At 37.1% G+C, this 27,544-nt stretch overlaps 1 protein-coding gene across 1 annotated transcript in view; it reads left to right on the forward strand.

Annotated features, from left to right (window-relative positions):
* Positions 1–1,546: 1,546 nt before the first annotated feature.
* Positions 1,547–27,544, forward strand: part of CFH (complement factor H) — a 33,559-nt gene continuing 7,561 nt past the window's right edge. Inside the window, exons 1-15 of the mRNA XM_054210799.1 lie at positions 1,547–1,795; positions 5,685–5,870; positions 7,641–7,746; positions 9,097–9,173; positions 10,299–10,493; positions 11,081–11,251; positions 14,290–14,469; positions 15,690–15,890; positions 16,693–16,866; positions 18,488–18,664; positions 20,559–20,738; positions 20,893–21,066; positions 22,363–22,545; positions 24,935–25,117; positions 26,452–26,634. Of these exons, the coding sequence (XP_054066774.1) occupies positions 1,735–1,795; positions 5,685–5,870; positions 7,641–7,746; positions 9,097–9,173; positions 10,299–10,493; positions 11,081–11,251; positions 14,290–14,469; positions 15,690–15,890; positions 16,693–16,866; positions 18,488–18,664; positions 20,559–20,738; positions 20,893–21,066; positions 22,363–22,545; positions 24,935–25,117; positions 26,452–26,634 (2,431 nt within the window). The 5' untranslated portion in view covers positions 1,547–1,734. The remainder of the gene's footprint in view (positions 1,796–5,684; positions 5,871–7,640; positions 7,747–9,096; positions 9,174–10,298; positions 10,494–11,080; positions 11,252–14,289; positions 14,470–15,689; positions 15,891–16,692; positions 16,867–18,487; positions 18,665–20,558; positions 20,739–20,892; positions 21,067–22,362; positions 22,546–24,934; positions 25,118–26,451; positions 26,635–27,544) is intronic.

Consider the following 27,544-nt stretch of genomic DNA (forward strand, 5'->3'; position numbering starts at 1 on the left):
CCCACTGGTATAGAAGCATGTAAATGCATGCACATAATTGCATATGTAAATGCATATGTACGCATATGGTAATGGAATAAGATTGGTGCAGAGAAGACAAGGGGGACTGTCTTGATGCAGTTAGAGCACTGCTGTCTGCAGCAGCATGTGGTTCTCTACCACAGAACAAAAGGAATTAAAGATTTGGGCAGTGAAGTTGTGGGAGGAGCTGTTTCTTTGTACTCAACTTGGGGAGGTGCAAAAAAAAAAAAATGGTTTTACTGATCAGGTATGCACCAGTAACTGCAAAATGGATGCAGACCGATCCTCACAGGGTCATAGAGCAGAGTGAGAGTTCATTTGACACATGTGAGTCGCTTGGCAAGAGAAAGGGGGAAGGAAAGGAAGAGAGGTTATGCTGCCTGGAACAGTTCTTGTAGGTGAAACAGCTGAATGCCAACTTTTACTAAGACCATTCCTTAGAACTGGTAACTGAAAACACAGCCCAGGTTAAAACATAATAATAATAATAATAATAATAATAATAATAATAATAATAATAAAATAATTCCAGATGCATTTTGAGAAAAAAAAACACTTTTAACTGCTTTGGAATTCAGGGTTGATTTGAGATCTGATCTCTAAACACACTGGTTTTTATCCTGTATCAGTTAGCTAAGCCAGTGATTTTAAGGATATGTTATGTGGTCTTTTGGGAGCATATACAAGATCGATCTGTGTACACTGTGTATGCCAGCCAGACATCCCTACTGCAGGGTGTCTGCTGTGCAGCTGTTTTTTGTCCATCACCTGAGAGCACTTTGTATTCTTACATTTTTATCCCCAATTCTTAGTGTCAAATAATTCTCTTCATATGATCCACATTTCCACTGGAGCGCACTTCTTATAAAGGCAAGAGTTTTAATGAAAATATTAGTAAGGCTGTTGCTTACATAAGTCCATGAGGAGTTCCTCTGTTAGCCCAATTTCCCATACAGTTCTTCTTTTAGCACAGTCTTTATTACTTTGCTTTGGATAGTTCATTATCCATCCTACAATTCATTCACATCTTCTCCATCTTATAATTTCTCATGTGATATTGAAACAAGTGTGCTTCAACATCATCTAGGTTTATTTCATCATGTGTGTGATCAAGTACATTTCCTTTGCTCTGGGTAGTTTGTTATCTTATACAAGAACCAGTGGGCTAGTAAGTCACTTTGTATTTTTGTCTGCTTTTTATTTCAATTGTTTTCAACATAGATCTTGAATGCTATCCGTATAGTAGAGAAGTTCATTTTTACACACATTTAATGTGAATTTCTGTTTTTTAACTAAGCATATAAGACATAAGGAATCACAAAATAATTTATTTGTACAACTTCTCTTGAATAGCAAAAGAAATAAGCTTAGCTGAGTTTGGAAGGGATTAATATGAAAAAAATGAGGTATGATGTAAAAACAAGCAGACTGCAGGGAAGGACTGTGTCAACCAAAATTGCCAGACATTTATTTATTTAATCATTTAGCAAAGTTTGGAGAGGGTAAAAAAGAAAAAAAAAAAAAACAACAAAGAAACACTTGTGTGTTGCAAGAGGATTAGGGGAAGTGACTGCTGAAATCAGAGTACAAATGCTTTGCAAGGTCAGTCCCTGGAGCAGTTGGTGAGGAAAATATGAGTGGAAATAACACAAAGTAATCAAAAAAAGTAGGCTACAATACTAAATGTGTTTGCTGAGTTTCTGAATTTCTAGGATGTCGTTCCTGGGGTATACAACTCTGCTCTTATGTTGGATGTATTGTACTGCAGAAAGAGGTAAGATTTAATGTGGAAAAAATCAAACCCCCTTTCTTAAAGTGTATGTGAAGATGGTAAATAAAACAACATGTAAATGAAATGTTTGCATTGTAGCCTATATTAATGAACTTCTGACAACAATAATTGAGATTTCTTCTGGCAATATTTAGCACCTTTAGTATCTAGTATGCTGTCATAGGTATTATTTCGCCTATTTATTTGGATAACTACTGCTGTTATTAATCTGTTGCACAACTTGTTTAATGTTTAGTATCCCTATAAATTAAAGCCAGACAACTCATTTGTTATTAATTATGTTTGTTAATTATCCTAACATCTAAAACCTGTAAACAGCTGGTAGATTAAAATAGAACATATCCAATAAATATGCATTTCTTTCTGTCTGTAATAATCTATGAGATAATTTGACAAAGAGGAATGAAAAGCTTGCAAAATATCTGTTGACTGACAGACTGTTTTTTATCCATTACATGAGATAAATATATACAGGTGTGCTTTTGTGCATGTTTAAAGAGATAGCTAGTATTCTGGGTATCTTTTCAGAAGCGTCTGATATTTTCTGTTTCTCTGTTCAATTTATTTTTCTTGATATTGTGTTTATATTGTTTAATGTATATTTAGTAATTTAAATATTTTGCTTTCTGTCTGGATTTCTTTACATAGACTGTTGCAGAAAGGGTGCTGTGTTTTTGAGCTAGTGTGTCTTTGCTCGGTTCAGGTATTTTTTAATTTTAGGTGAAGATTATGAAGATCTTATTAATCAAAAAAATCTGATGGATTTTTACTTTGAAAAAATGAAAAATCAGGACAGTAATTAAATGTATCATCTTCTTTATGTATACTTAAAATAAATACTATTCCAAAGCAACTAAGCAAAGAAGTCCAGAAAAGTCCTGGAATTTGAAAAGAAAGTTTGCCTGAGTTTGCACTTCCTTTTCACAATGCTTTCTTTGGATCAGAGAGATTGCAAAGGAATGTGAATGTAGCAATATTTAATTTATCTGGGACAGCTATTACCATGGGTCATACAGGGTTCTTAGTTCAAGCTTCATACTGAAAGTCTGCATGAGTTGTTCAAGAGCTGGGGTTTTGCACAAGGGCTGAAAAATGCTTCTACTTCAATTCGTAGTTTGTGCTTGACTCTGTGAAAGTTGCTCTCTGCATAATGACAGCAAGAAAGTAACTTGAGCTATTTCAAACTGAGGTCAAGTCACATATGAATACTAAATGATTCATTCTAGCTCTCCTGGTCTCTCAATAAAGGATTTGAAGGTATGCGTTTACTGCATGCTTTCTAAATAAAAATAAAACCCTTCCAAATTTTGGTGAGTGCATATGGTGAGTGTATGATGTAATTAATACAGTTAAGTCCATCCTGTCAGCAGATTTCTTCTTCTCAAGCTACTAAGAAACTGCATTAAAAAAAAAAAAGAATTAACTATCTGTAGTCAGAGATGCATATACATGCCGTGACACTTGATGGTAACACATAGTTTGACATCAGGGCAGGAGTGGTAAAGAACAGTCAGAGAGAGTTGAAATAACACCCAGAAAGAAGTAAGTCTGAGTAATGATGAAGAGACTATCAGGAGATTATCTTTTGTGCTTTTTTTTTTTTTTAATGTAAGGAAGGAGGAGTTAAGAGACCCCATTCTACACAACTGACAATAAAAATATAATACAACTTAGAAGTAAGGGAGGAATAGAGCAGAGAAGCTCGCCCTCTACTAAATAGCCTATTTTTTAAATCATAGAATTCGGAGTGTGCTTTCTCAGCTTGCAAACTGAAAGCACTAATTTTAACAAACTCTAATGAAAAATACATAGAATTAGTAAAATTCCTTTTCTCAGCATTACAAAGGACTTTTAGAAGTAAACTAACCATTTTTAGCACATTTGAAAGACAGAAGTAGCTAGAGGAGTCTTGTTCGTTTTGCTTATTCCTGCATTTTGCAAAAATGTTATTTAAAAGTGAATGTGTCTTAATCTTGCTAAGAAAAGTAGAAGTCCCTATTACCTTTTCTGATAGTCGGGTGGTACCCTCCAGTGGTCAGAAGCAATAATCTTTACTCAGATGTAATCATTTGTAGGAGGCAGTATATTTATTAAAGTACTGGGAAAAATGTGAACGTGTGGGCATACTCTAGCACCTCATCAGTATTGTAAAAGCTTGTCTACTTCTTCTGGCTACTTAAGACAGCCAAAATAAAGTTATTAGATCTCACAATTAACATTCATTTCTTTATATTTTCAAATTGTCATAGCTACAGAACACTTAAAATTATGCCCTTTTTTTTCTTGTAACAAATCTTTTTCCTGATTTTTAAACAATTTTCTAAAATTATGCCTCTAATTTGGTAGGTACTCCACTGATGGAAATTAAAATAGTGAGTGTTCAAGGGTATATCTCTGTACAAGTAAAGTAAAATTCACTTTCCACACTTTAATGTGGAGGAATGAGTATTTAATATCTGCTACTTAATCTGTGGCTGTGATCTCCACAGTTCAGTTTAGCAAGCCAACGGTCCACATCCCTCGCATGAGGAAAGATCCTAGATATTTTTCCTGCAGTCCCATTTTCAGGCAGCACCTGGACAATCCACGGGAAACTGCAGTGACTGTATTCCTGCTTTTGCAAACCTGTGTCCTTACAGCTAAACCAGTGAGAGGATTTTTGTGCCAGGCCTCTACTGAGTAATGAATGTATCACCAAGAAATTTCTTTCCCTGGTGGGCATTTTGTCTCACATTTATTTTCTACAGCGAGGTCTCATTTCTTTTCCAAGGCTTCATTTCTCAGAGGTTGTTTTATTTATTCTTGATGAAGTTTCACCTTTCATGTTCAGATGCAAAACAGACTTCATTGCATCTAATTAGCTAGACTGTCCAGATTCTTACTCTTTAAAATAAGTGCACTTCAGTCACCCAAGCACAGAGAATTAGTCACTGAAATGAGGTCAGTTATTACAAACAGCAAAAAAATGTTTCTTAACAAAGATCCTTTAGTCTTTCATTAACATCATCCCACGTTTGTTTCTTTCCCCTTTAGTCTGATTTTTCTCATTCTCAAGCTGTTGAGGAACTTCTTAACATAATTGATTCAGGCTCATTTATTCTAATTCAGATTATCTTGGCTGCACACTTCATGGACACTGAACACAGCCCAGGAAGGAGCTTTTGGGGAAGGACTGTAATACTGAGCTAATGAGAAATATCAGACAACACCATCTACTCCCCAAAATTGAGTCAAAATGCTTTGAAGCTAACAAAGGTCAAAGTGAATACCTGGAATTAATTACATTGTGTAATAAGTAACTCGTCATAAGAAGTAATCTCATGGACAGGAGGAAATAAGTTTTGAAATATGAGGTGATGTCAGCCTGGAGAGAAATTTTAGGCTGTGAAAAGGTGAGGGGAGATTTGACAGAACTGGATCAAATCACACATGAACTTAATGTCATGTGGGTGGTGGCTGCAGAAGAAAATAGTTTGAAAGGAAGCTCTACAGAATGCACAGAGTTGTTATCCATGATAATGGAAGGACAGGCATGGAGGAGCTCCTGCAGATGGAAGGATAAGAGCTGTCTGTGGTTAGAACCAGGGCACTAATCTCATCTCAGTTTTTGTAACTAAAATCTGTTTCCTGAATTATGACTGTTCCATGTGGTTTCTTGGCACTTGCTTGACTATTCTGATGTTCTTCTAAATGTATATTCATATTTCTATAAAATTACTGGCAGTTTCCTGTTTTGTGATGATTAAGTAGAAAACATGCTCATTTTATCACAAATGTCCCTAGGATTTCTTGCTATATTTTCTACTGTAAAAATATTTTGCCATTTCTAGCATGTGCTTCAGTCACCAATTTTTTTATTTACAATTTTTAGCTTGTAAAGAACCTCCTCCTAGGAGGGTTAAAGAAGTGCCTACTGAAACATGGGACAGACCTCCGTATCCACATGGTACTCGAGTAACATACAGATGTCGGCCTGGATATATGAAACTTGGACGAATTGTGTTTGAGTGTGTTGATGGAGCATGGAAGCAACAGCTCCCGATGGCAGAATGCAGAAGTAAGTATTTATGCAAAATATGTGCAAATATTTGACGCAACAGATCACATTCCTTGCTAGTGATGTCAATGTGAAATTGCCCTTGTATCTTTGCCTGTAACTTATTTGTTTCAGCATCCTTTAAAATATCATCCTAAAAAGTATGTATGCATAAGGAAACATTTTTGGAACTTCCTTTTCTCCAGATCAAAGGATTTTCTTATTTTTTTTTCTTTACAGGAGAAGATCTTACTCTAGGCCGGCCTTATTATTAACCAGATTAATGTTATTAAGTTAAGTTATTAAGAGCTTGCTTCAGAAATTTTAGAAAAAGCCTGATGCAGATGAAATTTACAGTGTAATCAGAATAAAGCACTAACCTAGTTTCTGAATGCAAGTCAAGAGAAAGTATTGTTTTATTTTTGATGTATTCAGATAGTTCTATGTAAGATATAATTTCTTGGAAATTATTTTTCCTGCCTTCTATTTTAATCTGTGAAGGAAAATTCATTATTAGGATGAGAGCTGCTATTTATTATCTCTAGTATACTGTGTTAAGAGTTTAGAAGTATCTCATACTCTCATGCAGAATTGATTAGTGAAGAAATTGAAGTTTATTATTGTTAGTCAGCAGATATTTTCTTTCTGTAATAATAAATGAGTTTTAAACACAAAGAAATTTTAGACACACAAGAGGTTTGATAATATAAAAATAAGTCCCAGGTGTCATTCAGAGATGAATACAAATCATCAGTAAAAATTAATTCAGTTGTTACCACTTTCTTTTACATTTTTTATTTAGTCACCTTCTCAGTTTTTATATGTATTTGTATAGCTAATCAGTGAACACAAATCTTTCAAATTATACAAAATTTGGTGTTGCTTTTAAGTAATATATTTTAGTAAATGCTGCCACCCAGTGAATAGATACTGCCACTGGCAAAGTGCAGGGCGAAGGAGAAAAGGGATGGTCTGCCACAGGTTAAGTGATCACGTTTCCTTTTCAGGGTGGGCCATACTAGACAGTAAAATTGATCATGACGTTGTCCATTTTCTCTGAATCACAATGGAGCCAGTTTAGGACCTACTCCAACACCTCTTCCTTCGAGAAAACAAGGATGTTGCTACATTCCAAGAAATTAGATCAATGGGGACCAGGGAAAATTTCTTCTGGGGAGGTCTAACAAGTTTTAGCTCTGCAGTTTATTTTGCAGTCTGTATAATAACATCAAAAGTGGATGAATGAGAGGGATGGTGTGTTCATCTTTGGAATTCTTTTGGGAATCCAGGGCCAATAGTTAGGGCCAGACCGCAAGAAAAGTCCTATGCAGAACTTTGGGCAGAGAGGACTGAGGACCAAAAGACTCCCATGGCCTTAGGTCATCCCTCTCTACTCAGCATAATCCCCAATAGATTGAGGAAATTTCTTTTCCAATGGTGGATGTAGTGGAAGCTTTGAACCAGTTTATGTCACAAGTTGTATGAAGAGCTGAAGTTACATCCTGACATTAAATTTGTCATAAAACTTCAGATGAACTCAACCTTTTTAGAGGAATGAAACCTGCTAATTTGTTATTTATTAAAAAAAAATAAATCAGCAGATCCTTACTCCAATATGTTCTCATTGAAAATAGTGACTAAAAAAGGGGGGGTTAATCAAGCTAATGATGAGCATTCTTTAATTTTTGAAAGGCCCATACTTGCTACTCATTACTCGAAAAGTGTTATCTTTCATACTTCCTCATTCCTTTGTATTGTGTAAAAGTACATTTTTCTTCTTTTTTTTACCAGATAGGCACTGTGGACATCCTGGAGATATTGAGTTTGGTTCCTTTGAACTTACCAGTGGAAGTGAATTTGTATTTGGTGCCAGAGTTGAGTACAGATGTAATGATGGGTAATACTTATTTAATTCAATATATGGGAGTTAACATAAGGTGTTAATGTTAAAAGAAGTGCCAGTTACAGATTTGTTGTCTGTAATGCAGATGCAACTTACTAATACTTAATGCTTGGTTATTGTTTAATTTAAATTTCTGCATTTACAGTAATATTAAAGACAAATCTTTCTCACGTCTGGTGCTATTGGAGTAACTGAACTCATGCACCTGAAGCTGTCATCCAAAGCGCCTAAAATACATAAGGCTGTAGCTAACTTGAAATCATGGCTGACTGAGTAGAAAACAAAAATAGTGATCTGTCTGTAAAGCTGCCTCATGACTCCACCAGCCAGCCAGTTCGGATAGAAATGCAGCTTCATATGCTGGAATCAGTGCTCTCAGTAGGCATTCATGATGCAATTATGTTAGTGAAGTCATCAGGCCATACAACAGAGTCTTCTATTCAGAACCACAACTCATCGTGTCTGCTTAAATCGTTTTTGTGCTGTATGAAGTAAAATGTATTGTAAAAAATGTTTGAAGGAAGACATTTCTGGTGGACTCACTAACAAGTCTTCACTGACTACTTGGAAGAAATACTTCTCTCCTCCTCCTCTATTCATTTTCTCAAATGAAAACTGCAGCAAGGCAAATAGGTAGTATTGTGCTTAGTGAAGTATGCCTATTGCTGGATTCATTCTTTTGAAATGCAAATCGGCTATAAGCATGGTACAGTGGTTTAGCCATGCTTTTGCAGTCTTTGTATTGCTGGAGTTTAGTCTTAGTTCCACAAAGTGAGTTCCAAAATCAATATTCTTCTTAATCCCTTAAACTCAGACAGTTCTTCACTGTCATTTCAGACTAGCTGTACTTCCTTTTACTACATTTAAGACAAAGCAGATGCCATGGCATTGTGGCCATGTTGCTCTCAAACCTAAGATAATACTAGCTCATCAAAGCAAGAGATGCATATGGTTTGGATTAAGTCCTATTTTGATGCTGTCACATGGCTTTCAGTCATACTAGAGCACAGGCAACAAGAGTTTTACTCTGCTTTCTATTGATTGTATAAATTATCCCCAGGTTATTTGTTATGTAGCCAAAACTTGCTATCTCTGTAATGAAAAAGCCACCTTACTGATTATTTCCTACTTTCTGATTTTTTTCATATTTTTTTGCCATATGCAATTAGAAGAAATAAAATGGGGAAGACACAAGCCAAAAACCTGCTAGGTTTTGTCACATTTTGGTTAGTCTGTGCTAGAACATATGAAACCTACTTCCTTTGCTTCAAAAAAAGCAACACTGCTGGTTTTGTCACATAATGAGACTGTATTTTATCATTGTTTACTCTTTTATTTGGTAAGATACCGGATGCTCAGCCAAAGAAATTACCGTGAGTGTCAGGCAGATGGATGGAGCAATGACATCCCTCACTGTGAAGGTAAATGGAGTTTGACATTTAATTCTTTATCAAACTGTCTTTTTATCTGTCTGATACTATCTAGAACTAGCCTGTGATCTTTCTACTAGTATTAATTGACACACGTTTAAATTCAAGTTATGCAGCAGTGAAACCCTTACAATGACTGCTCAGCCATTTTAGTCCAATAAGCACTCAAGCTTTTGTTAAAAAGCATTCTCAAAACAGAGTCTTGTCACTCACAGACAGGCTTAAACCTCTCACCTAAAGGCCCTGATAGAATATATGTCTGCAAAACATGGTTACAAAAAACAGCTGGGATGAGACATTTGAGATGTATGTGAAAGAATGGGTGGTTTTAGCTAGCTTTCTCCTCCACCCTTGGGAATATCCCAGCCATTAAGATTTTGTTGCAAGTTCTTCTCCCTTTTAGCATACTGTGGAAAAATTTCAGTAAGTAAGAATGGGAGTAAGAAAGACCCAGAACCCAAGACTTAACAGACTGGAACGCTCAGATGATACTTCCCTGATTTTGGAAACCTTTTCATCAGTTTCAAACCTGTGTGATTATGAAAATAAGCTCCCTTTCTTCCCGAAGATAATTTTTAACTGGTCTATTTTAACATACGTGTGCAGCAGTGAAATTTCTCTTTTGGCTAAGCATCTAATATCAGGAAAATGCCTCTAAGAATCACAAATGAAAGTAGATGTATTTCTCTTGTCTAGAGTTTTTTGTCTATGGTTTGACATTTTCTTGGTCTCAGATATTTCACGTTTAGTTTGCTGGATTTTGAGTGCCCTCAATTTTAGGCATAAAGATCTCTATCTGCACAGTGTATATATATATATATAGTTCAGTGCGTGCTCTGTCTTTAGCCTTCAAGGGCAGAGAAGAGGATGATGACAGCCAGACTACAAGCTTCCTCCTATGTCAGTCTGTCTTTTTGCTTTGGGTTTTGTATTATATCTGTTGCAAATAGTATCTGAATATGTAACAAGAGTACATATTTTTAAAACATGTAAGGAAATTACAGTGAGTTTTCTGTATTTTAACGTTATTGTGTGTCAGTTTATTTTACAGAACAGATCTCAAAATGGCTGTTTTTTCCCTTTCCTTTTGCTTTTTGTTTTTGTATTATTTTCCAGTGGCAAAGTGTTTACCTGTACAAGCACCAGAAAATGGAAGAATAGTTATGACTGGTGCATTTCTGCTAGACCAAGAATATTCCTTTGGCCAGGTTGTAAATTTTGAATGTAATGAAAAATACAGGATTGTTGGATCTAAAGAAATAATTTGCTCTTCTAATGGAAAATGGAATGCTGATGTGCCTCAGTGCCAAGGTAAAAAGGGTACTATTTATTATCTGTAATTAGGAAGCTTTAATCTCCCAGACTTTTATGGACTGGGTACCATGTGGGAAACTACAAAGCTTTCACTTTATTCCACAGCAATTAAGCATAGTTTGTCTGTAAACAATCTCCATTGCATATATGCAGAAGAAGTAGGATAAGAAAGAGAAATCAGAGAATACTGGATGCTAATGTAGTCATAATGGACCATCTGGTTGTTCCAGACTTTCACTGCAAGCTGTATGTTTTTCCAGGCTGCAGTCAATTTTTTTGAAACTAGCTTTGGTATGTCTACATAAGATTCAATCACTTCAGTGTTGATTTTACCATTCATTACAAATAATTTTGAATCTACCTGAACCAAGTTTAAAAAACAAGTATGATTTTTAATCACTCATGTTCTTAGGGTATATAAAATACAAAGAAATCATGATGGATTTTTCTTTCTTCAGACTAATATGCTTTGACAAGTTAGAAGGTTAATTGATGTTTAATTGTCACTGAATTTTATTCTGATAGGCATTTATTCTCAGCAAAGAAAAATAAAAATATATGGATTTTGTCTTTCTCAATTTCAGAGATTATATGTGATGTGCCAAAAATTCTGCATGGATACGTACGTTCTTCAAAGGCATCTTACAAGGAATCTGAACAACTACAGTTTGGCTGTGATGAAGGATACAGATATGGTGAAAGGGCAGATATACAATGTACTGAATCAGGATGGAATCCAACCCCCTATTGCACTGGTTAGCCTTGCCTAAAGTTATTTTGGACATTTGTTGTGTTAGGGAGTCATTTCAGGAATTAGTAATGACAAAAAGTTTATTCATAACAAGAGAAATCCACCCACATGTGACCAATATCCCAGGAAGATCTGGAAAGATTAAATGTTAAAGGGACCAAACAACTGGATGACAGTTTTCCATGGAGAGGAGTAGCAAAAGCAGTTAATTCAGTCTTTTATTACTTAGGTGTAGTTAAATAGGTCCACAAAGCAACAATTGCTACAGTAAACTGCATAAATGAGATCAATGTTAAAATACTTCATGCTGCATTAGTAGCTGTTGTTATTTTATTCTTTTTTTATACGATTCTGAATTAGTGGAGAGAACATACAAAAAAAAGATTTCTTGGGTTAGAAAGAAATCCTAATTTACCTTCTACAAAATATGATGAAAATGTTTTATCTAGGAATGGAAAAATCAGACACTAAAAAGAATATTTAAGTAAGCAGGAAAAAAAGTATTAATACCAGAGAAATTCAAACTACAGAAGGAATCTGAAATTTTTAATGACATGGGAAAATTAACATTTGAAACCAACTTCTTAGAGAAGTGCTATGGTTTTTGAAGTCCTATTGTCTTCACATCAAATCTCGATGTGTTTAACATGAACTAGTACAAGTCAGTGGTTGTGCTGTATGTTGGAAGACTGGGTAAAGAAATACATCTTTGATACCATATGATTTGCAGCAGTATGAATATAATTGGGGAAAGCTAATAATCTTAGCTTGATGAATCACAAACAGTTCTTTGAGAGGGAGATACAAGTTAATGCATCTTCAGGTCTTCAGTGTTTAGTAGTTGAGATGCTGTGTCACCAAGACTCTGCTACTTGTAATCATAGGACTAACCACTCAGTAAAATACCACTCCGCATCTCATCCTGTATGAATATTTGAGACAATAGAAGTTTGCTTGACCTGGTGTACTGATTTCTGCATTTTGTCTGAGTGTCCTGATGAGTCTGTCTTATTGTAGTTTGAGCAGACTGAGCACCTGGTTGTTAGTCATTACATCCATTCTTGAAATTTCCAGACTAGTAGTTCTGATCAACCAGTTCCAACCAAAGAGGAACAATTAAAAAATTATCCTTCTTTCACTGATGGAACTTCAGTAAGAAATTGTTAGTGTACTGTGCAACCTTTGAGAAATGACTGGAAATTTCAAAAGTATCTAAGTATCTTTCAAATTAAAATCCTGACTTAAGTTTGTAAGCTGGCTTTCAAGAGTTCTTCTGAAATAGTAAGATAGTGTTGTAGGAAGAATAATCTGAAGTTGACATGGTCATTTCCAAATGAGTTCGAGCAAATGTGAAGTAGTCCAGTTTCAGCAGGATAAGTAGTCCATTGATGGCCGTAAGTGTCGAAGCTGAAAATTACGATGGAACTGTAGTGCTGGATTTTACATGAAGCTGAAAGCCATAGTACTTTCTACACAGCCATTATGTCAAGAATTGTGTACAACCTAGATTTGAAGTTCACTAACCGTAAGAACCATGGATATGAAGTGGTGTATGAATAGAGACCAATGTAACATGGTATGCATGCCACTGTCAATGACCCTTAGTCTGTGATGAAGACAGAAATTTGTTTAATGTCATCAGAACTGTGATTGCACAACCACGTTATCCATGGTGTTCAAACTTCCCATCAAAAATTGTCTGTGAATCTCTAAAAATTAATTTATTTACAATGCTGAAACTCCCTCTTGCTTTCTAACTCCCAGATGCCTTCTGAGCAGTTAAGATGACAAACCCATAATTTGTGAGGCTAGTCCTGTTTGACATCAGCCCTCTGGGTTATGGATTTTACTTTAGTTTCATTCAACTACATCACTTAAAGACTGTAATTAAATCTCCATATCCCACAAACAGAAATATGCATGTTATGTCCCAGTTGAAATAGTTTAATGTGAATTTTGTGGAAATCATTAGTGCCTTGAATTGTCTTCAAGAAATTGTCAAACACTTGAAACTGGAAAAAAATGTTGGCAGCAGGACAACATTGTAGGCTGTTATGTACCACTCACCTTCCTGAGACCTCTTCCAGAAAGACTCCTTTAGAAATAGAGTAGTCAGTGCCCACTCAGTTCTTGACCTTTCTGCTTCAAGATTAGTAATGATACTAATATGCACTGCTTTTGAGAAGTACCAAACGTAACATTCTTCCAGACACTGTTATACTAGGCTCTGATACTTGGGGTATATTCAAATAGTGGTTCTGGTACTTGACTTACCACTGAACGTAGATGGTTCAGCAGTACATGCATACAGCTGATTCAGCCACCTTCACTCCACAGCAGGACCAGCATGCAGTTATTTATAGGCATCCTCCCCCAGACCTGAGTGTGTTGGCGATATTTTCCAAATTGGAAGTAAAACACAAAAAAAAAACGGAAAACAGGCTCCGGCTTATAAATAATATGTTTGCCTGGCTTCTCTGAGCATAAAGATATTATGAGCTTTTTAGAATAGCATTCTTGTCCTTTCTCAGTTGTTTAAATACTTCCAGTGTCAGTCCAGGACCCTAATCTTAATCCCACAGCCTTTGAATAACCAATCAGTTCCTAGTTAAGTATAGCTATTTCTCCATTTAGGACCTGCCAGTGAACCTGCCCTCCTTTGGGACAGTGTCCATAAACCAGCCAAGGAGAGCTGTGAATGAGCCCAGCGTAGGACATTTTGAGCTCCAGCTGTGGAATGACCTACTGGAGAAGATCAGTCAAATTCAGTTTGATCACCTCTAGTTCTTGCTCTGACCATTCTTTTTGTAATTAAGTTTGAATTGTCTAATTAGCATGACATCAGTAACAACTGCCCCTCTCCTCTTACAGAATTGTACATTTCTAAGTGTGGCAGAGAAATGTAACTTTCGCTTTGCCCTAAGAAACATCTTTTTAACAATTTTATGCAGTTATGGGCAATATACTATAAAAATAGGAATTTATGTAATAAATTTAAATATACTCTTCAAATTAGCATCCAGTCTTTCTCTTTTTATTTAGAAATTATATGCTCTCCTCCAAGAATTTCCAATGGGAACTTTAGACCTCAAGAAGACAACTACAGAGTAGGAGATACAATCACAGTACAGTGTAAACCTGGATATCATTTTAAAACGTTGACTGGCAGAAGCACAGCTGAATGCACCAAGAATGGCTGGGTGCCTGATCCAGCTTGTGTCCGTAAGTAGTTCTCATGAATGAAGATGCAACTTGCAGAGTTGTTGGAAATATCTCAGTGAAAAAGAGGTGAAGAGAAAAACTTAAGAAGCATGAGAAATGAGAGTTGATTATTCACTGTGTTTCTTTGTGATGTAAAGCTTAATTTAATGGTTTAGAAAAATAATCTATAAAAACAAAGGTATAATCTATATTTAAATTATGTTCATAAATACAGGTATTATCTATTACTGTACTTGTGAAAGTATGTGTTAAAAAGTGCTATAGTCAGCTCCCTGTCAGGAAGGTTTGTGGTCCACTGGAGGAGTAGAATGCCAGTCAAGATAAGAGGACGTAGTGAGTGTTAAAGTATCCAAACCAAACCAAAACATAGATAATGGTTGGAAGGTATCTTTCATTACAATTATCACAGCTTTAGATTTTCACTTGCAGTTGTATGTTGGTATATTATGAACAATTGGTTTTATTCTACCTGTTATAACCTGGTCTGTCCAGTGGGAGATCTCGCTTGCCCCAGCATGAAGGCTCTGGGTGAGAGCACTTCAGGAGGAACCTACCTGCCATGGCCAAGTAGGGCATCCTGGGTAAAGTTGAATTAAAGTTTTTGGGAATCTTCACCTTGAAGTGAAGGACAAGACTTTGAAGGACAAGTCTATCCTTGACTTGTCCCTGAAAGGGGTCAGTGCTTTTGAGGAACTGAGAGAACAAAAGAAAAACACTATAGTTTCAAATTAAAAATGAGAAGAGCTAGAAAGAGCTTTTTATGCAGAATTCCAAAAGTTACAAATGAAAATGGTAACAGGAGTTATCTCAATTTTGAGAGTCCACAGTTCAGTCTATAGCTGAGCTAGCTGTCTGGGCTCCCATCATGGTCAGTATAGTAAATTTAGTAAAAATACTCTACAAAGACAGTGTCTTCTCACCCTAGAACAAATACTTAGATTTGCTCTCATGAATCAGCTTTTGGAATCCACTGAGAATATTGACTGGATTTCTGTTGGTTGCAATGGAAACAGAAGGAACCATCGTAGGTATAGGTAATGACAAAGATACCAGAAGTAGAGTGCAATTGTTCCTGCACTACTTAGGATCTGCCAAGTTGTACAATCCTGATTCTGTCAGTTTCAGAAAACACTCAGGTGATGAAGCTGAATCTAAATTAATTGTCCTGAGCTTTTTGTCATGCATGTGTTAATAATGTTGCTGTTATATTCTATTTCAAGAGAAACCGTGTGACTACCCAGTTATAGAAAATGGCAGGTTAAGTGACGCACTGGAGTCCTACAAATACTATTACTTTCCAGCAATGTTCGGGCAGCAGGCTGATTACCATTGCAATTATGGTTATTCGACCCCGAATGAAGAACGCTGGGTTCGAATAGTCTGTTCTGAAATGGGCTGGTTGCCAGAGCCAAAATGCCTCAGTAAGTACATTTCCACTATATCCTTAATTCTGTTATAATTAGCAAAGGTCTGTGCAGCAGAAATTGTGCCGATGGAGCACAAGATGGAACAAAGAAGTTGGTTAAAGTAGAACTGCTTTAGGTGACCGCTGGAACTGCACCCAGACTGTCATCCTACCTGCAGAGCTCAGACTGTCAGCTGGTAAGTGACACTCTGAAGTGAGCGAAGCTGAAACAACGCTTTTGGATTTTGGAGATTCTTTACTTCTGAAACTATCCATGAGATTAAGAAATACATAGGAAATGTTTATCTTCGCCAGCTTCTGGGTCACGTGCATGCATCTACTTTCATCTGCACATACAAACAGGGAGTTTCTACTCGATGTAAATATATAAATACATAAATATGTAAATGCATTTGCAGAGAGGTGGTAAAATCTCCTGAAGGCAAATGCTGAAAATCACTCAGGGCAGACATCAACATTTTAGAGACATAGCAGACCAAACCAGAGCTGGTGTACATGATGCACTGAAGTTAGCCAACTTTGCTTATGAGTACAAGATAATCAATATTGTTTACTAGACCACTTCTTAGCGCTTTATGTAGTGACTTGCAGTCCTGTTCATGTGTTTTGTTAATTTTTAGGGCAGTGAAACAAAACATGCTTTCATTCAGGTTTGAACAGAAATGTCTTTTGGGATAGAAGAATACATAAATGTGCTAGGAGACCCTTTTTTGGTAACGGTCTTCCTAAGAATTCATTTACCTCAGTTCTTGCTGTACAAATTACTGTGGTTAAATGCACTTACCTTTCTTCTTTAGAAAAATGTGATGTCAGACATCTGGAAAATGGTTATTTCTTACGTGACCAGAATATTTATAAAGAAGGTGAAAAAATTTATTATTTTTGCAACGATGACTTTCATCGTGAACATGAAGGTGGAGTCACATGCACAAAGGATGGATGGTCACCTCCTCCAAGATGCATCCGTAAAAGTGAGTGTGCTTGTTATTTTGTGGAGGTTTCTAGCTAAAACCAGTAAATCCATCATCGCATCACCTACATTAACCCATCACCTCTGCTTAGTGACTCTAAGTCTAGGTGCTCTACAACCGAAACACAATGCTGTGATTCTCTCAGCTGGCTCATGCAGCTCTCATGGCCGTGTATGCAGCTGAGGTCAGTCACTATACAAACGTGCAGACTATAACCCTGTAAAATGTCCACACATGGCTCATTCAGATGTCCTAGAATGTAAGCTCTGGGATGGGGGTCATGATCTCTTTGTCTTCAGTAGTGAAATCTTGTTATAACATAGCTGTGCAGTAATATAATAAATAGTAGTCATTCCCCTTCTGCAGCCTATCTCTAATTTCTTGTCTCCTTTCAGTCTCTCGCTATACCACCTGATCCCTGTTTCTCTTGCCAGTTGGCATCGTACTGGAAGGGGGGAGAATTAGGAAGGTTACCTCTCTTAATTGTATTTACAGCTTTTGTTCCTGACTTGCATCAAGCCTGAAATTGCTAGAATGTCTTACGCGAACTTTAAATACTTTAGATAATGATTTCATATGGACAAGAGAAATAATTCAACCTAGCTTTTCATGGACTGTAAAAATATTGTTTTAGGAAACAATTCCACCCTGACAGAGATGCTGACCATAGAATATTTTGGACCGCCACCTACTGAGATTTTGACATAGCAATTAGCAAGCAAAATAAAATTTTATGATTCCTACTGTTAGTCAGCTGTGGGCGTCACTAGTATAAATACAAAAAAAAATTGGTGTGAAATTTAAACTTTTGAAGCTGTTGCACTAAAGTATCATTAACTCTGTTCCCAACATTCAAATACATTCTCTAGTGTTCATCAAAGTATTTTTTTATATGTTTATTTACTTGACTCTCTAATGCATAAATATTACTATTTTTTTTTTAGTTTTAATTTCTCAAAGTGAAGAAACTCCTTCACAGAATAATTTATTAGTAAAGAATTTAGCATACAACGGAAGTGTTCTTTCAGATACAAGACCGTAACATCCAATCAAGATTTCCATTCCTTTAGACTGGCTTAAACAATGTATTCCAAGTGATGTGAAATCAGTTACAGCATTCGGTCTGTCTGCACTACTGTTTTAGTATACAAGAAGGGGTCCTTTGCTACAAATTTGCTTTAGTTCTGCAGTATATGCACTTTGAATGATTTCTCTTTGGTAGAACTGAGGTGGTACCTGCACACCGTGGTGATCTCTGGTGTGTGTCCCCTTGCAATACAGACAGAAGGGCCTCTTTATACACGCACAGTGCAGTGCATGCCCAACATGAATTTCATTTCTGGTGAATACCGGATGAGGACATACAGTTTCAGAAGCTTGCAGGGTTACTGCAAATCAAACCCTTGTCCATCCCTGTTTGTGCTGCACAAATTGGTAACTGTGAACTTTGACTTTACAGTTGTCCCCCAGAAAGAGAGCTCGATGCAGAAGCAAAATGTCATGTGCTCTTAAAAATCTTCTAAATCCTACTGCCGTTTAATTTTTCCTCCTTCTTCTGTGTATTACAAGCATGTAGTTTAGTAGTGTTTTACTTGGAGGAAATTCTGTCTATGTCTTTCAGAAACATGCCAGAATATCAATTTTGACAATGGTTTTTTCACCTTGGAAAGGAAAACATTCCGTTTACAAGACAAGGTCACCTATAGATGTCATACTGGCTTTGTAACTCCAGAAGGACAAGAAACAGGACTGGTACAGTGTCAAGAAAACGGCTGGACTCCACCTCCAAAGTGCATCAGTGAGTAGCATAAAGGCTTCAGAGCTCCCTATCATTGTCACTAGCGCAGACCTGATGTCCCATGTGCTCAGGTTTTTGTCATCTAGATTGATAGAGTTTTCTTACTGGGCAGAGGGAGATTCAAATAGAAGACTGGTCCTCCAGAGATTAACCTTTCTGGGGCTCTAGGAAATAAAGAGAGAAAACATAAAGAAAGTGAGTAAGCAGGGAAAATATCTACTGTCTTTTAGGAGAGCTATCTTTTTGGACCTCTGTAGCACGAAGTAGATGGTGATCACTGAACTCTACAGTGATTCTTACCTGATACAAGGTACATATGCCTAAATTTCATAGAATCATAGAATGGTTAGAGTTAGAAGGGACCTTGAAGATCATCTAGTTCCAACCCCCCCTACCCTGGGTAGGGACACCTCCCACTAGACCAGGTTGCTTAAAGCCCCATCCAGCCTGGTCTTGAATGCTTCCAGGGATGGGGCATCCACATCTTTTCTGGGCAACCTGTTCCACTGTCTCACCACCCTCACAGTAAAGAATTTCTTCCTAAATCTAATCTAAATCTACCCTCTTTCAACTTAAAACTGTTACCCCTTATTCTATCACTACATTGCCTGATAAAGAGTCCCTCTCCATCTTTCCTGTAGATGCCCTTTAAGTACTGGAAGGCCACTATAAGGTCTCTTTGGAACCTTCTCTTCTCTTGGCTGAAGAACCCCAACTCTCTCAGCCTATCTTCATAGCAGAGGTGCTCCATCCCTCTGATCATCTTTGTGGCCCTTCTCTGGACTTGCTCCAAAAGGTCCATGTCCTTTTTGTGCTGAGGACTCCCCAAGCTGGACTACGCCAGGTGGGGTCTCATCAGAGCAGAGTAGAGGAGCAGAATAACCTTCCTCGACTGGCTGGATGCACTTCTTTTGATGCAGCCCAGGATGTGGTTGGCTTTCTGGGCTGCAAGCACACATTGCCCTCCCTTTAATCCTGACCTGTAAGCTCTCAGTCGTCTCCTCATCCATCCACAGGCAGAGCTCCATGCATTCCAATACATGGACCATGGAAAGGACCGTGGTCCATACAATGGACCATGGTCCATGACCATGCCAATATGGTCATGGACATAGAGGGCAAATTTACTCCCATTTCTCCCCCCTTTCACAGATGTGGGGGATGATTTATGAAGAAATGCCTATGAACCAAGGGATTCTGCCAAGAACTTTCTTTAAATATGACCAAACTAGAGAAAAATGGGATTCATTATTTGGAAAGATGTTATCACTATGCATAAAAAATTATGCATATGTCTGCCCTGGTGTTAAAATGTACATTTGTGAAAAACACTGGAGTGCTTTTTCCTGAAAATACCTCCATACTGTTGTTGCCTTTGTCCTCTTAGTTCCTTCCTCTCCTGAAGAAGGGTGTAGGATAGTAAAAGGAGAGACTTAATCTTACAGTGTTACGATACCAAGGCTCCTAATACTGACCAACTTTAGCTGATATTTTATCTTGTCCTTCTATTTCAGACTGCCTTTTCCTAGGATTTTGCAGCTTTTTTTCTGACCCCCTCACAAATGACCATGAGGAATAGGAGTAGAAAATGTTTGCTATGACACCTTTAATGACATTATGTAGTAGAAAGAAGGGAATTGAAACTAAAGAAGGAATATTTATGCTAGATATTATTTCTAGACATGTATTTCTGAAGATTAATGCAATAGATATTATGTGAATGTGCTACATGTGATATTCTATATTCATATTCTGGCAATGCAAAATTTTTAATGCTTCAAATATACTGAGTGGTTCAGTAGACTGGCACACACTGACGCACCTACAGAAACGATGCTTCCAAAGGGCAGTGTTTCTGGATCACAAAATGTACTAACTGTGTTTCATTCTACAGAATCCTGTGAAACACCTCATTGGGTCAATTTGAATTACCACACGGATAAAACTACGTTCATGCCTGAAGATACAATTGAGTATGCGTGTTCGAAGGGATATCAAACTGCAAATAATATGCCAATAGGTACCTCAAGGTGCGGCATAAATGGTGAATGGAGTCCAACGCCCCACTGTCTTGGTGAATATTGTTGCGTTTGCTAATCAATGTAACTCTGTATACAGTTTGTGAAGCTTTTTTCTTTAAAACTTTCTTAGGTTTTGTTCTAATCAGTAGCGTTTCATGTCCTTTTTGTAGGGTGTACACTACATGTTAAAATATTTTGTGTTTGTAGCAATAGAATGTAAAACGCTGGCGTTGCCCAATGGAGATTTTTCTCCCAAGGAGAGTAAATACCACAATGGAGATGTTGTGACATTTACCTGTGCAAAAAATTACGTAAGAGTGGGACCTGCCTCTGCTCAATGCTATTACTTTGGATGGTTTCCATCAGCACCAGAGTGTAAAGGTAATTCTTCTGTTAACTTCATTGTAGTAAAAATATATGAAAAAGCCTGGGTCCCGAAGGCGGGACCTTCTATAAGCCAGTATTGTTCCCAAGAACAATTATCCCATCTTCGTCTCTAAAAGGACAGGAACAGGCCCTCTTTGGATCATTTCGTAGTGTTTTGATTTCAAGTAAAAAAATCTGAACAGTTGAGCTTTCAATATTGAACTTTCTGTTAGATTTGGTTATGCCCACTGGAGTTCTGCAATAACTGAAAGTGAGCTGGTAAACGGCTTGCACAAAACTTCACTCAGGTTATTGACTGTAATGTATGAAAAATTATTTCTTACTCAAAATGACTTAAATAATGTGCAATATGGAAGCCAGGAGTGATTAATGTGAGTAATTTCCTGAGTTTTGCCACTGCTTAATGTTGAGACTGACCAGATATTGTACCGTATGTTCTTTTTTCTGATCACATGATATTGAAGAAAAAAACTATCTTGTAGATGACACAGAGCTGGACCCAAGTAAAAGAAGCTCAGTGAAGGGGTTTCCCTGTGAAATTCTTCAGCTTCATCCAGTAGGATGAACAAACTCATGCAGAAGGGAAGATATATGCCCTATTCTTCTCATCCATTTTAAGACAAAGCACAATTTAGTGACATCTGAAAAGCATTTGTTTTGCTAGTGCCTTTTCATGAGGAAGCTTGGGTCGATGAAGGGATCTCGTATTTCTCATCTCCCTTTCTTCCCACTCAATCAATTTCCTTGTTGTCTTTCATGCTCTCATCCTTTTTTTTGCTCACTCTCTTTTCCATTTTAAAACAGATACATTTCATATAGTTGGCTCTTTAGCTCAGGAACATTTTAAGCTCCCTTAACAGGAGTTCCATGAACTCTATCGAAAGTGAATTCCTTTAATATACAGTACATATCACTTGCTAGGTGATTTTTGTAACGTATGCTGCTATTTCTTGCAAAATTTTCACCTTTTTTTTTATTTTAAGAATACTGAAGTTGTCATCCATGTAACACTTTTTTTCTCTTAAAACTGGGTTAGTTTTATCAACCACTTCTTTTATCATAGCAGGCAATTGACAGTGCATGGAAGTAAAAGTAGGGTGAGCCAGGGTCATGCATATCTGTTTCTGATCTCCAGCCCAGCATGAATCCATATATTCAAAGGCATAAACCAATGATCTGTTTAACCTGATTTTTCTTAATTTTAAACAACAAATTCAGTTTATTTTATGTTGCACTTAACTTATAACTGTGCTAAAAAAACTGAGTTCAGTACTGATTTCTTGATTTCAGTGAAAGCCAGTGGCTGCGGACCTCCACCTGAGATTACCAATGGACTTATTGCTGGTGGCTCTGGGGAACAGTATCAGCACGGGGACAGAAAGCAATATGAATGCAACATTGAATTTAAACTGGTTGGATCAAAGGAAATAGAATGTGTTGATGGACAATGGTCACCTCTTCCGTCTTGCATTGGTAATCTATACAACTCTTACTTGTGAGAAGTTCATATTTCACTGCAGGCTAATAGTTCACAGATATTTTCACAACTGAAATTACAGTTTGCAGATATAACTTGTGACATTCGAAATCATGTTATGGATAAAAAGTAAACACACACTATATGTAAAAAACAAAACTTTATTAGTAATATAATTGAAATCTCAACAGTCCAATCAAAGAATTGTTGTGAGTCCAGATCAAATGATTATAGAAAGAGAAATAAAATAAATACATAATATGTAAAGAACAATTATAAATGTATAAATAATACAGAATATCTAAGTAATGCAAACAGTTTATAATATATATTTACAATTACTATATACACGATTTCTCCTTTTTACCCCTTTTTTCTGGTTTTATGCTGACCCTTCTACTGCGCCTTTGGGTTCTAAAGTCAGTGGCTTCAGTCTGGTATGTTTTCGAGGGAAGCTACAGCACATTATCAGTATCTCAAGTCATTCACTGGGAGGAATGAGATGTTGATGCTGATGATTTACTTTTCCTCCTTACAGGATCTGCTTGGGGTAATTTTTAGGTTTGCTAGCATGCTTTTGCTTGCCCTTTTTTCACTGGTCTGCAAGTTCTGAATTAGATATGTTAAGTATGTTTTAAATATGTTAAATACTTGTTCTTTGATCTTTGTATTACCCCTAAAACCAGTTTTGATCAGCTCCAGGTCTAAGCTGGCCTTGGGGTGCCAGGCTATGCCCTGTCTGGTACCATCCCCGTTCCTCTTCTCTGCCACACCCAACTTTTGTCCCCACTTCTTAAGGACTCTGTTATCATACCTGCCCTCTATTCACCTGCATCATTATGTTAGAGTCATAATTACACACTCTATGGAGACTAAAAACTTGTTACTACTAAGTACATAAAACTAATGGTTGTTTCATACAGAGATAACCAAAAGTAAAATAAATAGCTATAGCCTGGTCACAAGAAAAATTGCTATTACAGCTAAAACAAGTAAAACCAAGCCTCCAGGCAGGTCAGGACAAGTTCTGATAAAGTAAGCCCGATAAGCCATCATTCTGAGGTCCTGCAAGCTCGGTACAAATTCTTTGGCCTCTCTCTAGCAATGGCGATGCCGGGGCACTGGGCTACAAACACAATGACTATGAATGCATTATCTATGTTGCTGTCTTCCCTAGGCTAGAGGCAGACACGTCCAACAGTTTTTTATAGTCCAGATATTGAAATGGTGAATAGTTCTACAGTCAAGTCTCCTGCCTAAGCAAAAGCACCCACTTTCTGTGCATGTCATTAGGTAGTGTACCTCAAACCTGAGAGTATGAATTTCAATGAAAGGACTTAAAAAATACTTGTGCAAAACTACTATTTGATTGTTAAGACAGTATCTCAGAATTGAAGTAGAATCGAATATTCAAGCTGAAAATCTCTAAATACAGAAAATAATTCAGGGCATTTTTATAACGCATAATCATCTAACAGCAGAACCAATAGATGGTGGGTTTTTATGGAATAGTTTACTCTGTCCCTATATGTGTACATGCTGACATGTCTTCCACGAGGAACACTGGTGGTTTAAAAAAGCACAGCGTGGAGCTTACATCTTTTCAATCCTCGATCCAGTGAGAATAGTTTTGGTGCACAGGCTTGAAAGAAGAGTGGTCCAAACTTGAGTGCTGGGTTGTTCAAATTCCATTTTTGAGTTTATCATGGGTCTTCCCTCTCCTACATTAAGAGCAGGCCGTGTGCCCTTATTCCCCTTACATGCCCTTTTCCTCCTTCAAAAAAACCTACTCACATGCTGCACTCATCTGTGCAAGCCATTGCCCTTTGCTGTCACTATCACGGCAACAGTGACAGCCCAAAGCAGGAACTGCTGTTACTACAAAGAAATGACAGTGCTACAGCCCTCTAAGTACTGTTACAGTGGTTTTCAGTTCTACTAATAATACTAAACGAAAGTACACATTACAAATGTGTAGGTGTATAATCAAATATACTTTTGACTGATCAGAATCAGGGGTCTAGGTGAGTTGGATTGATCCCACTTGGGGATCCAGATAAGCTGGATTACTTGAAGGTTTTCTTACCCTTTAGGGTTTATGTACCAATGAAATACAGTTTGGGATGCTAATGTTAGCTTGAAACTACTTGTGGAGCGAGCTGTCGAGTTACCACAGTGATGGAAAAGGGATGGAAAAGAAGGAGAGGGATTTAGTAAACTGCCTAAAACATACACATACTCAGCTGTGTTGAAGTTTAGTTGTTACAATTAATGGCAGTAAGTTTGACTCACCAAATGCAAATATAGTTCTTTTTATTTAAGTTCTTTCAGCTATTCATATATGACTCCAATATTATTGTGGAATATTTCTGCTCTTCTCAACAGAAGATAAAATGCCATGTGGATCACCTTCTTCTATTCCGAATGTTGTTGTTTATCAGGAAGACCAGACCGAGTTTTCACATGGGGATGAAGTAATTTGTGGATGTAAACAAGCCTCTGGCAATTCTAAGGCCATGAAAATAAAATGTCTTAATGGGGAATGGAAGCCTTTACCTCTTTGTGCTGGTAATCTATTTCCATAATATTTCCATAATATTTCAGATGTAACAGTTCTATTCAAAATCTCAAGGACTTCAGCAGTCAACATGTAGCCAGAGATACTATAGTTTCATGCATCTCAACTAAGTTTTTTTATTTACTCCTCTTTTAAACGTGAATGTGTCCTTCATCCTGGAAAGTATCTGCGCCTACAACTTTGTAAGCACTCTGAATAGGTTTGGGGAAGGAAATGGACACTTGCACAGTGGGTAAAATCGAGTATGGGAGTATATCTTTGGTGTGCGGTGGCTTTTATGCATTTTCCAGTGTTACTCCCTGGTAATGACCCTTCAGAAGCCTTGGGACATACCTACAATAAAGTAGCGTACCTGTTGCGTTAATTACTTGTAGTTTTATGTCTCCGTATACTACTCTGCTTTTTTAAAATCCTACTGGGAATTAAAAATAACAGTAGTAGCCACACTGTGCTAGGCTTCTCCCATCCGCATCATTTTGACATGGTTTTCTGATCAGTAATTTTCTCTTTTTTCTCATCTTCCCATTGAGTTTTGCAGGGCATAAATTCAATGAAATTAATGTCTTTTAAAAAGAGATAAAACAAAGCCTTTTCCTAAGAAAAAGAAAAAAGAAATTACGTTGGAGTCAGTAATTTAAGAAAAAAAGCGATACTGGACAAGGAGTCTTGTTTGGGATAAATTACTACAGCGCTTCACTTACCTTTAGCAAAATAAACAGAATAAATATCCAACTCTTGGTTCCCCCTTTCTTCAGAAGTGATTTTATATTCATCAGAGATTTGAGTATACTCTATTTACAGCTATGTTGAGGACTGAGTCTGGCACAAAACAGCCTGCTTAGCTTTCACAAGTAGCTTGTGTTCTGACTCTCAGAATCACCAGTCAAGGACAAAAGCCCTGGTTATGACTTAGATATACTTCCACAGGAGATTGATACCTCATGTATTCGGTGGGAAATAGTACTTCCTTTATGCTCCTGTTTCTACAAGCATCTTGCTCATCTCACTACCTTTTCGTATTCTTAGGGAAGAAAAAAAATGCTTAGTTTTTATATTATTTACTGCACTTAGCAAAAGGCATCCTGTCAACATAAAAATAATCGCTTTGCAAGTAGGAAGAGTATCTGCTTTAGATAACAGGAACAAAAAAACTTCTGTTTCTGTAATCGAGAAATTTTAGGAGTTACTTCAAACTACAGTAAGTAAAAAAACACTTTCACATGGACATGCATTAGGAAACTGATAACCTCTTTGTCAGTGAATGCATATGTACGTATTATCTGAACCAAATCTATTTTTATCTCTTTTCGTTGATTTTTTTCAGATCCAGATCCTCGGTGTGTACTTCCAAAGCATGTGGAGCTTGTGCAAAATGGTCGTCCTTTCAGGCCAAGAAAGGGTACTAGGTTCCATAGAGTTATAAATTATGTATGTACATCAGCTGACAAAAGTATTAAACAGGCAACTTGCGTGTCTGGAAAATGGTCACCAGGGATTGAATGTACTGGTATGTTTTCAGATTTGCATACAATTTCTTCTTTTTATGTGGGAATGATAAATGCTCATTATTAAAGCTTCTTAGCATTGCTGTGTCATTAGTCTGAAATGGAAATGCTTCCATGCTTATATGTATATCCTTATTCGATTATACGCTAAAGGACAGTCATGAATAATTATGGGAATAATTTGAAGAGTTAACTAGGTTTTGAGATGCAGTATTTTAGTGAGGCAGACTTAATCTGTACTCTGACAATTGGAACAGTTGTTACTTCTGATGTGAGAGAAAATGCCATGATAAATTTAAGCTCCATTCTTCAAAAGGGCTTTACCCTGGCACAAGTCAGAGTAGCACGTAGCTCAAGCTCCAGCCAAAGTTCCTCTAGTTCCTGTAAACATTCAAAGCTTTTCTATTCCTGATTTTTCTTTTTTTTTTCTTTCTATTTTTTCCAATTGCTTCCTAGTGAAACAACAAGAAAAAAGCTGAGTTGGCCAAGAGCCTGCCCTTATCTAATACACACCAAAGGTCAGATGCCTGCAGGATATTTCCTGTAGAAGGCATGATTGTAAAACAATCATTGCCTCATTGCCTGCCTTGATTAGACCAGATTCATGGGAAATGATGCGTGGAAGTGCGAGAAGTACACAGAGTGGCAATCGCTCGAGGGAACTTCTCGTTCAAGTGTTCCTACCTTCCCAGTTTTCTGGAACCACTAGAAGCAACAACCCAAGCTCTCGAGGTCTTGTCCTTCCTAGGTCTCCTCCTTACTAGATCTACCTCCTTCCCTCACTTTTTCTTACCTTTGGCAGGAGCAGCCCCTTGTGCCTTGAGTGGGAAAATTGAAGTTTATTTGTTTCCTTTTGTGATTCTCATTTAGCTCTGTTATCAGCTAAGTCTGAAGAAAAAAGCAACAACAAAA

This window comes from Rissa tridactyla, chromosome 8 (genome assembly GCF_028500815.1).
Source record: "Rissa tridactyla isolate bRisTri1 chromosome 8, bRisTri1.patW.cur.20221130, whole genome shotgun sequence".
Taxonomy (NCBI): Eukaryota; Metazoa; Chordata; class Aves; order Charadriiformes; family Laridae; genus Rissa; species Rissa tridactyla.